This window comes from Xiphophorus hellerii, chromosome 5 (assembly GCF_003331165.1).
Source record: "Xiphophorus hellerii strain 12219 chromosome 5, Xiphophorus_hellerii-4.1, whole genome shotgun sequence".
NCBI lineage: Eukaryota > Metazoa > Chordata > Actinopteri > Cyprinodontiformes > Poeciliidae > Xiphophorus > Xiphophorus hellerii.
The window spans coordinates 18,453,855-18,465,346 of NC_045676.1; the positions used below are offsets into that span (position 1 = coordinate 18,453,855).

Sequence of the window (11,492 nt, forward strand, 5' to 3'; positions counted from 1 at the left end):
TGAACGAGTTCTAAAAGTAATTAGAACTTTTCAGATTACCACCTGTAAAGAAAATGAAGAATGTTTCATTTTTCACAGAATTATACGTTGCTTCAAGTTGATCAATTCCCTAAAAATAGGAACAATTTTTTTAGAAGACACTTAATACGACATAAAAACCTGCACATAGAACCTCCTGTACTGTCATAATTAAAAACTTTGTGAGTTTTTTTGTGAGTCTTTTGTCTCACTTTTGAAAACATATCCTAGCAAAGTTTCACAATGCACTTTTTCTAACTTTCTGTAGCAACTAATGCTGCTGCAGCTACCCGAAGGCTGACATCAAGTAGACATTTGTTTCTAGTTATGTCATATTTTTCCTATTTCTGTCCTTATTAATTACTAAACACACCTTTAGCAGCATCTCTACTTTATAAAAAACACAATACCAAAGGATTCTTGATGCTAATTGGTTGTAGTTTCCACTGCAACAACCAAAGTGTCTCTACTTTGCAAGAAAGTGAAAATGAATAATTTTGACAAAAGAAAAAACAAAAAAAACTTTGCACTTTTGCATTAATGTAATTATAAATAACTTGACATTTGGCATCATTTATTTATTTTCAATATTATTAATAGTTTTACTCAAGTGATTTGGGCCCACTGCTGGTGTTATCAGCCAGTTTATTTGTAAATTCAACAGCAATGTCTTTAATTGGATAGTTTGCCTCTTGATCTAACAAAAAGCTTCGAGGTCATGTGTCTTCCTTGTAGTTTTCTTTTATATCAACTGGTATCCCGTGTCTCTCTCTGCGTTTGATGATGGGGTATTTCTATTCTGTGGGGGCTGTGAGCTCAGCGAGTTTTTTTCTATCTGCATAATCCCCTCACTCCAGGCGCCAGCATATAAAAGCTACAGTGGGGCCCCTGTACTCCCACACTGACCACCAGCCCACTCCTTTACTCACACACTGCCACAGGTAAGACAGTGATCAACACCCCGCAGAAAAGAAAAGAAAGGAGGGAGAAAGAGTCCAGATATTTATGCTCATGGGAGTCAGAATTATAAAATAATATTAATTAATGTGATCTTATAATGGAAAAATCCAGCATTATTAATGAAAAATATCATGGCTTGCTCATAAAGAATATGGCAGGATTTAAAATCAAATTTTGTGCTGGCACATGGTGAGAAAGCATTTCCAGTAGCCAGTGAACGGATCCATACTGTTAAACTGAATTAATTTGAGTGATTTTCTGCAGCTCACTTTGTCTTTTGTGCTTGTTCATTGTTTGACTGCGGATAAAAGACATTGATTGTTTTGAGCTCCAACAAGTGATGAACAAGTGTGGCAAAGTTTGAACAGACTGATGGATCTTTTTGTACCATCTGTCGAAAAACAGCTCAGATTTTGCTTTGCGTTGCTTTTGTTCTGTTGTGCAAGTTAAATGTTTGCTAAAGTGGGACTCTGTGGTCTCATCTCAGGTGACCAAGCTTTTATTACTCCGCTCAAAGACAGAGAGAAAAAAGGGATTTAAAAATGTTCCAGACAGGGTAACAGCAACAACCCTTAGGAATTACATATAAAAAACACTGAGAAAAAAGGGAAAAAAACTATATTAAAAAGTAAAATTAAGCAAAGCAAAATGAAAAAGTACATTTTGATTCATTTTACATATCTGAACAGGAGCAGGAAGAAGCTTGTTCACATTAAATCTAATCCTTTGTCTACAAGGTAACGGTTATATTTTTAAGCAATATTAATGACAAAATCTGATTTATCAAGAAAAAGCAAGTGGCAGAGATATTTAGTGCATTGTAAATTATGTCAATGTTGTGAAAGCATCTTAAATTGTAATCTCCTTCTTTGCAGAAAGCATGTTTTAAAGTTTAACTTATTGTTTGTTCTGAACAAAATCTGTGCTGCTTCAAATTTTACTAAATCAAGAAATATATTTAGATTTTAAGGAATAAAAGCAAAAAGTTTGGTCCCTACTACCAAATATGTAAATAGATTTAATTGCTTATATTTTGAAAAAAAAAACCCAACAACAACAAAGTTTTGGACTTTTGTCGATTTAAGACTAAAAGTTTATTATGTTTTTAAAGGATTATATTAGAACATTGTAGAAAAATCAACCAAATTAAATAGTTTACTTTAATTGTTTCTACATGTCTCTGGGATATGTGACGTCAAAATTATTGAGTGTTTGCCAGTGGTTGGTAACTTTTAAAATGTTAAAACTATATCTTTATCACAAATCTTTTCTTCTTCTGGTTTTAAGTCATGTCTGCTGGAGGAGAGCAACCCAAGTCCCAGCCTGATGGGAAGGCAGCTCAGAGCAAGATGGCTGAGATGGGCATGATGTCCTACAAGGTAGGAAGAGTACACCCACGCATCTACAGCAGATTTTCAAACATTTCCAGCTACTCTGCCTTGCTGTCTTTGTTAAACAGACAGTGTGAAGCGGCTGGCCTAACAGTTTACTCTCTGAGCTCTCACCTGCTGCTCCCTCCTGCTGGTTTTTAAAGCTCCTTGAGTAGGTGGTCGAATGCTACAAATGGCTGAAAAATACTCCAGGAGGCCAGTTAGTGCTTTCCAGAACAACATGGGCTCTTCACAATCACCTCTACCCTACACCCATTATTAGGAAAGTTTTCTCCATCTCAGTTTAACCAGTTCCTTTCTCCTCGCTCTGTGTTGATCAGATGTGCGTATACGACCAGGAGAACTTCCAGGGCCGCTGCATTGAGATCACCGCCGAGTGCGTGAACGTGTGTGAAATGGGAATGGACAGGGTGCGCTCCCTGCGCGTCTGCTGTGGGCCGTAAGTACCGCGACTTCCGCACGCCCACGGGTTTAAGCACGGCACACAGAGACCCCACTTCTCTGAGCATACAGCAGGTGATTTCACTGATGTGCCTCTCCATTATGGGACACTTTGCTCTTTTAGGCAGTCAGGGGAGGCTTTTATCCTCAGCGATTTGCACAGAGTGCAGAAGGAGAGTGAGCTTTAGTTTTCCAGATAGCATCTGACTTTGACCAGAGCTGGGCAGCAGCTTTCCTCTGCTTATACACTAACCAAGAAACTGCAGTTGCCGTGTGAGCAGAATGAAAGACAAAAGCACGAAAACAGACAATAACAGAAAAAAGAGCATCATTATACAACTCATTTTTCCACTGAATCCCCAAAGAAGCATCTCAGGCCAGCATATGTCAACAATCAGTTTTGGGAAGGAGTCGACAAGCAGAAGAGCGAGATCAAAGGCTAAGCAACGCTCTCGCGAAGGGTAATCAATGCTGCTCTCTGAGTTTAATAACTGAAAGGCTTCCATAATCAGAGATTCAATGCACATCTTTCGTCTTAGTGCATTTTATCCCATTCCTCAGATTTGTGGGCTTTGAACAGATGAACTTCTGTGGTGAAATGTTCATCCTGGAAAAGGGCGAGTACCCCCGCTGGGATTCATGGAGCAACTGCCAGAAGAACGATTACCTTCTGTCCTTCAGGCCTGTGCGGATGGTGAGCTCTGCTATGCTGTCACTTGTGAATAGAGCTTGCTCTCTTCTAGTTTTCCTCTTCATTTCTTTTTTTGTTTTGCTCATCCAACACATTGCAGGATCCTGAGAAACACAAGATCTGTTTATACGAGGTCGGAGAATACAAAGGCCGTAAGATGGAGATCATGGATGATGATGTTCCCAGCCTGCCTGCCTACGGTTTCACCGACAGAGTGGGAAGCATCTTGGTCAGCTGTGGGACGTGAGCATCTTAAAGTTATTTTACCTTCGTGGAAATGCTTCCTTTTAGGTTGACCTCATGTTTCCAACCATCAACGTAATAAGATCTACCTGCTTGATTTTTGCCTCAGGTTTAACAAACAAGTTTTTTTTTCTGAATTTATTAAAGAGTATTTATACTATTTATGGCATGTTAAAAAAAAACATCAGATCTCATTGACCACAACACTCTTAGATGTGGATGTAATGACTGTGGGAAGAAGACACAGCAATAACCTTTAGGAGTACAGTGTGTACAAAAAAGTCAGAAGTAGAGCAAAAGCTGTAAAAAGCTCTTTATAAGGAAACTGTATTTTCCACAGAAGCATGACAGCTTTTCCTCCAGGCTGCTACGTCAAAGAGCTCGACATGAACTGGTCACTTAACTCCTTTGCCTTTTTCTACCTTTAGTTTTCATTTATCGCAACTAAAAAAGTGATGTTTGCCACAGAGTGTGATTTTTGGATGTATAGTCAGACTGGCCACATTTATTTAAGTTGATTCCAGGAAGGCTGGAGACCAAAGTTGTTCTCTTTAAATTCTGTCTTCAACATCTTTCTGACATGCTGGATTTGGAAATGTTGACAGACTTTAGCTTTTTCCATGGAATACTCAGAGACAAGTAATTAATACAGCTAACAATGCTAATCTGTATAATTCCTGATTGGGGAATGATCACCAATGTTATACAACGTTGCATTCTGGGTGCTTAGTTGCTGCTCATCAGCTCCACTAAACAATGCCACACATAGATGACTGTTTCAGATTAAGAGAAATAGTCAAACTTATGGATGTTTTCTGTATAATAATTTGTCTCAGTTTATCTTCTCAGTAGTTTTTTATCACTTTACGGATAAATGTTGGCCCAGTGGTGATTCCTGCATGAATAGAGCCCTAGGCAAGCCTCTGTTTTTAAGCCTGCATCCTCAGATGCAAACAAATCCAATTTGTAATCAGTGTAGAATATCTCGGTCCTGATTTATCTTGTTCATATGTAGTGCTTTTCATGGTTCAATGTTAGTAATCCAAAAGGGCCTATAAAGTATGAAAATGTCTCATTTTGTCTTTCATAAACGTTTACATTTATGGTTTGTAAATCTCAAACTAAGAATCTCTGTTCAGTGTAGATTAATCAGATTCAGGACTTACAGATTCACTTATTTAATATTTCAGATTTACAGGCAGAGATAATCAAATTCAATCCATATTATTGGAAAAAATAAAAATAACCCTTTAGCTTTGCAGTAAGTATTAGAGTTCAAATTAGATACCAATTACAGTGCCTTTAGCCTGCTACAATGAACAACCAATTTTCTTCACACTCATGTAACCGCTGGTGTATTACTGGGTAGGGAGTCATATTGCTCATAAGAAAACAGACACTGAGTTGGTCAGAGGAGAAAACAGTAATAATTCTGTGGAGGACTGTCTTTTCTTCACCACCAGAAGCGCCATAGCGAAGAGCCGCTCTGTAGCTAATGAGGCGCACTTGTTGCAAATGCTGGTAATAAAGTTTTGCTGGTTAAATTAAAAATAACAAATCTAAGCCAGGATTCCTCTACATATCTGGTATCTCATCGACAATGCTAGGATCATCTCACATAAATCTTTACTTGATGTTTAAGTGTGGATTTGCCACACTCCTACACAGCAGTTGCAACAACTAGAGGAGCCACCAAAGGACAAGTGAACTGAAAAGTGGCTTGTTAAAGCTTGCAGTCATTTTTGAAGTTCGTCGAAGCTGTTGTTCTGATTTTATAATTACGTAAACGCTGATTCATCCAGGAAACCTCCTACTAGAAGAAGTTAAAGACCTTTGCAGTATCTTTGCAGTTTGTTTATATATACATCAGTCTCCGAGGGAAGAAAGTTTGAAGTCACATAAGCTATTTAACATAGGTTATTTTTAAGTCATTGCTTATTTGAAACAAAGGCAGCCATTAGCATGTACAAACCGACACTTAGCAGTGCTATCATGTGATTTGTGAAGTACTGGAGGCTGCAGCTTTGACAAAACAAGGAGGCAACTTCTGCTCTCCATAACCACTCAAGCTTTCAGGTCACATGATGCTACCTGAATCGTTTATTCGGGGTACACATTGGACAGAAAATGTGAAAATTTAACACACAAAAAAGACGTCTCTTCCACAAAATCTAATTTTGTCAGGAATCACATCATGCTTCTAAAGCATAAAAAGTTTACAGGAGATTCGAAAAAGAAGTTAGATTAATTTAATGTGTTTTATGGCAAAATGAAAAGATTAATTTTTCTTTTACGTTTTAAAGCTTGGGTTTCAAACTGCATCCCTCGAGGGCCAGAGTCTCGCAACTTTAGATGTCACTCTGCTTCAGCACACCTGGATCCAATCTGAACTCTTTACCAGAGCTCTGCAGAGCTTGACTGCATGAAAGTGAGGCAGTTTCACCATGTAATCCAAGCTTGTAGGACAAGGGACACATCAAAAAGACTGCAGTTTGAAATCACGGTTTTAAAGGAAAGACCATCAACCGTTTGAAAAAAGAAAATTAATACATTTCTTGGTTAGAATATTCTAAATTTTTTGGAAAGTGTCTATTGACATACAACTTACTAACTTTTTGGTTGTACTGAAAATGAAAGAAAAAAGAATATTTGTTAAAATCAGCCTTTTCTATATAAAGGTGTTTGTATTGTTGGCAATTGCTATTGAAAGTCCTACAGAACCACATGTTGTCCCAGAGCCACAAATTACAAAACCTTCTTTTTTATACAGGACTCCCTCTTGAGGGAAAGTTTAATAGATGTTACTTCTACGAATAACATCTACAAGCTGTATTTGCTTCTAACTCTGAGGTGTCATGAAAAATGTCTAAATCTGGTATTTATGTCACCAGGATACAATGGCGTTGATATCAAGTTCCTCTTTTTACGTCACTGCATCCTCTATTGTGAATTTGATATTCACAGTATAAGGTGGAAATTGCACAAGTCTCACCTTTGTGGCTTGAGATCTTATTTAACTTATCTAACAAGTACATATAAGCAGTGCTTTGCCGTGTTTGTATGCCCGACTGAGGCTGCAGCCCAACTACCACACAGACGTTTTCAGCATTTGCATCTTCCAGTCGGCAGATCATACATATTTCAGCAGAACTGTCAAAAAACATTGCACTCTGATTCTCAAACTACTGCGTCAAAAAAAGTCAGCGCCTGCGTGCCGCTGCGTGTGTCAGACGGTTTTCATATCCGTGACGTCATTCTCATACAGGCAGAAACAGCTTTCTAATCACCAACTCTCAGAGCTGTCTGAGAGAGAGAGACAGAGAGAGAGACAGAGAGAGAGAGAGAGCAGGAATAGAGACTTTTTCCATCAGCAGCTTGCTGAGGGTGTCGTGGACGTCAGCAGCTCTGCGTCCCTGGATGTGTTCACAGAGGTGTGGTTGCAAACAAAGCTTCTTCTCTGCTGTGATTACTTTGTTCTCAGTGCTGTGAACCAGTGGAAACAAACAGCTGGGTAACAGACCAGGCTGTGTCTGAAAGCCTGACGGCATAACAAAATAGATCAATGTGTTTTTTATCTGAGAGATTGTTTACCCACTATGATTTCTCTGCATCTGTCTCTGAACAGATTTTATGTACATTTCTCACTTATCTCTCACTCGTCTTTCACCCTTCTGTTTGCCTTTACTTGTAAGCAAAATGAATGAATCATTTTCATTGCAACTTTGGAGCTGTTCATGCCATGCTTCCTCTTTCCGTCCCCAGCTGGGTGGGGTACCAGTTCCCCGGGTACCGGGGCTGCCAGTACCTGCTGGAGAAGGGTGACTACAGGCATTTCAATGAATTCGGAGCTCCCTGCCCTCAGATGCAGTCCATCAGACGCATCCGCGACATGCAGTGGCACCCACAAGGCTGTTACACCACGTCCTCCAAGTGAAGCTCGGTGAGGGTGAGGAAAAGAAGAAGTGGGGGAGAGGTGGAGGTCTGGAGAGGTGAAGGGGGGAGGGCAACGAAGGACAGGAGGAAAGAGAGGGTGTGTTGATGTTTCCTTCGTCCTTGGTGGTTCAATGTGCAGAGTAGAGGGAATACGGTAGGGAGTTATTTATAGTTGCAATTCGGAAAACAGTGGAGAGTTACAGGAAGTTGTAGAGGAGATAATTACAAGAACCACTGGGACTATATCTGGTTAGAGAAACTCTTTACTTTTCTCTGCCTCTCTCCCGGTCTCTGTCATGCCCTGCCTTTCCCACATCCCTCTTCCTCTCCCCTCATGTTCCACATTTCACCCACGTCAGCCCTCACCCAACCTATCACAGCCTGAGTAAGGGAGGGCAGGAGTTTGGATTTGTTTCATGTTTGCGTGACGGACAAAGGAAGATCGAGTAAATAAAGATGGAAAAACTCTGAAAATTCACTGCTCCCATCCTGCTGCTACATCAGCCCTAACGCCAATAAAGTTACTCTCCTCCTAATTCTTTTGATTTGTCTTACTTAGCCAGTGTGCTAGAGATATATTTTAACTCAAGGAGACGATGATGGACACCTAAGAATAAGTCAACCAGCTTGCAATATCCCTCCATCATGCATTTATTTCATTTTTTCCCCCTGAAAGACAGAGTCTTCTGCTAGAGTTATCAATCTCTTGTCTGCCGCTGAGTTTAAAGTTCTTCTTGTTGTACTAGTTACATTTTTGGAATGAACAGTGCTGCAGAGATTCTGGTATTTATAATGCATATCCACCTTAAACTTCTCCATAATTTTATCCCAGATCTGCCTGCTGTAATCCTTGGTCTTTGTGATGGTGTGTAAACATCACAAACAGCCCGATTAAATCACAGTTGTGTTTATCGTTTAGTTGACTTCAAAAAGCATTTTAGTATCAAAAGCTTAATAAGTTTTGTTAACTGATTTAACTATGATGTTTTGATGACTAAACGTGATCAAGTGGTTTTCTTTCCTCAGCAATAGATTTTCATGAATAAATTTTTCTGAATGTTATTTATGTTTCTGACCACATTTAATCAAGTAATGCTGGTTGCTATATAAAATCACGGCCTTTTGTTGAAAGAAATGACAATTATTATCTCCATAGAGCTTCAAAGCATCTTTTTGTTCATTGCTTAGGTTTGCTCCTCAAGTTTGCTCTGATTATACTTCAGATTAAGAAGTTGCTGAGCAGAGCAGGAAATATTTTGCTTAAAGTCCACAATATGTTCATAGCAACAGGTAAAAGCTGAAGTCATTCGATTTCATTATGAACAGTGTATCTCCATCCATCCATTTTCTTTACACCCTTGTCCCTAGTGGGGTCGGGACAGGTGCTAGAGCCTATTTCATGTGAGACATTTCGGGCGAGAGGCGAGGTTCACCCTGGACAGGTCGCCAGTCTGTCGCAGGGCAACACAGAGACACACAGGACAAAAACCACGCCCACCTAAGGAGAATTTAGAAAAAACAATTAACCTGACAGTCCTGCTTTTATACTGTGGGAGGAAGCCGGAGTACCCGGAGAGAACCCACGTATGCACAGGGAGAACATGCAAACTCCATGCAGAAAGACCCTGAGCTAGGAATCAAACCCAGGACCTTCTTGCTGCAAAGCAACAGTGCTACCAACTGCGCCACTGTGCAGCCCAACACAGTGAAAAATTCAACTTTTCATCTGAAAAGTTGAATTTTTTTCCCACATTTTGTTAGGTTACAGCATTATTGTATTAAATTAATCTCTTTCCTCAAAATTCTATTTCCACAACGAAAGTGTGGAAAATATTTTTTGCAAATGTATTGAAAATAGGAAATCACAAGGCAGTGAGATTATGAAAGCACATTTACATGTGTATTCACATGTATGGGGCTCAGAACTTCGTGGCAAAGGTTCCATTGAATTGTTTTCAATGAACATCCTTGAGATGTTTCAACAGCTTAAATGAAGTCCACCTGTGGTAATTTCAGTGGATTAGACATGGTTTTCAAATCCACACACCTGTCTATGTAAGACCCCACTGTTGACCGTGCAGGTCAGAGTGCAAACAACTAGTTTGAAATCAAATGAATTATCTGTAGACCTCTGAAAAGTAAAATCCGGATTCAGAAAAAAAAAAAAATCTTCTGCTTTCAAGGTCCCAATGAGCCAAGTCAAGAAAGTGACTTGCTACCCAAAGGTCTCCCTGTTGTCCAGAGCTCTAGCTTTCTTCTGTGGAGAGAAGAAGGACAACTGTCACTGCAGCAGTCCACCCATCAGGCCGGTAAGGTAGAGTGGCCAGATGAAAGCCTCTCCTTCTCTCCTTAAAGAGGAAATATTATGTATTTTCCAGACACTTATCGCCATTTTATAGCAAAATCAAGCAACTATCTTACCTTCAGCTGTCAAGAAAATATTATATGTAACTTAAAAGGAGTCCAACTTATCATAGCTTATTCAGAACTGAACTAATGAACTAAGCAGTAGTTTAAAACTTTGTGGAAAGCCTTCCTAGAACAGCTGTAGCCATTAGAGCTGCAAAGTGCAGGCTCACATTATATTAAACCCTTTGAATTAGGAAGTGGTTCAAATTCATGTTTGTGTGAAGGCAGACAAACAAACAAACACTTTGGCCAATTTAGGGTATTTGTTATCTTTATATTGTAGAAAGATTTGGTTTAAGAAGCAAAATCAGAAATTTGACAAATGCAGAATACATGGAAACTAACTTCTCTAGCACGATGTTTACACATGATTCACATCTTACTACATTTAAACTCATCAGCAACAGAGAGTGTTTTTCTGAGTTGTTCCAAATAGATGGGGATTCGATCTGATTGCTGTTTCCAGCATAATGTCGTCATTCTTTCTAATCTTAGTTCCTGTAATGGAACGATACATAGTTATCGTAAAATGGGTTACATTAGTGCCAAATATTTTCTCAAAGGGGTTCAATTATTAAAAGAGCATTAACTCTTCAACATGTCTGAACTTCGCTGAGTCATTCCTGTTTTACCATCAAAAGTCAATAAAATAAATGACCAAACGTAAAATTGGTTGTTCTTTTCAACCAATTTTATTTTATATTTTAAAATCCAGCTAACGTTCCGGGCGAGAGGCGGGGTTCACCCTGGACAGGTCGCCAGTCTGTCGCAGGGCAACACAGAGACACACAGGATAAACAACCATGCACACACACACCCCCACACACGCACACCCCCACACACACACACACGAACACCCCCACGCCCACAAACACACACACACACACGCACGCACACGCACACACACCCCCCCACACACACACCCCCCAGCTGGAGATAGGCACCAGCAACCCTCCCGACCCCACTAGGGACAAACAAGGGTGTTAGAAAATGGATGGATAGATGGATATTTTAAAATCCAGCTGTGCCAAATCATTGCAACAAATGTGGTGTGATCTTATTAAAAGTAACTCACATGCTGAACCTGCACAGAACTGAATGCACTGTTAGTTGCTCCTTCAAAACTTTCACTAACTTAACTGGATGGTATGAATAACTTATATTCTGGAGCATATCTTAAAGGAAGCTCTGCTCTCAGCCCAGCAGTGTTTTCACTCAGCATATTTCTCAAAAGAACTCAACTTGATTTATACTGATGAAAACCAATTTGGCCCAGCGTTGCTTATTTGTAGAAAAAAAAAGTCCATCCCTGCTTCCAGAGAGTTCTAACAACACATTACGTTTTCTAGCTTGTGATAAACCACTCGTGCATTATTTATCAATTCCACTGGAGAAAATATTGATGC

General features: G+C 39.6%; 1 protein-coding gene across 1 annotated transcript; it reads left to right on the forward strand.

The window, feature by feature from the left end:
• The first annotated feature begins 921 nt into the window (after positions 1-921).
• Positions 922-8,739, forward strand: crybb1l2 (crystallin, beta B1, like 2). Its single transcript, XM_032563347.1, has 6 exons — positions 922-959; positions 2,266-2,357; positions 2,690-2,808; positions 3,372-3,504; positions 3,602-3,744; positions 7,507-8,739. Exons 2-6 carry the CDS (start codon positions 2,268-2,270, stop codon positions 7,676-7,678), a joined length of 657 nt encoding a protein of 218 aa, XP_032419238.1. The 5' UTR covers positions 922-959; positions 2,266-2,267; the 3' UTR covers positions 7,679-8,739.
• The last annotated feature ends 2,753 nt before the right edge of the window (positions 8,740-11,492 follow it).

Bases quoted from the DNA above. Each gene is read 5' to 3' on its own strand.
- crybb1l2 (XM_032563347.1), top strand. From the start codon at position 2,268: ATGTCTGCTGGAGGAGAGCAACCCAAGTCCCAGCCTGATGGGAAGGCA. The intron at 3,505-3,601 runs GTGAGCTCTGCT...AACACATTGCAG, and splicing joins CCTTCAGGCCTGTGCGGATG to GATCCTGAGAAACACAAGAT. The intron at 3,745-7,506 runs GTGAGCATCTTA...TTCCGTCCCCAG, and splicing joins ATCTTGGTCAGCTGTGGGAC to CTGGGTGGGGTACCAGTTCC.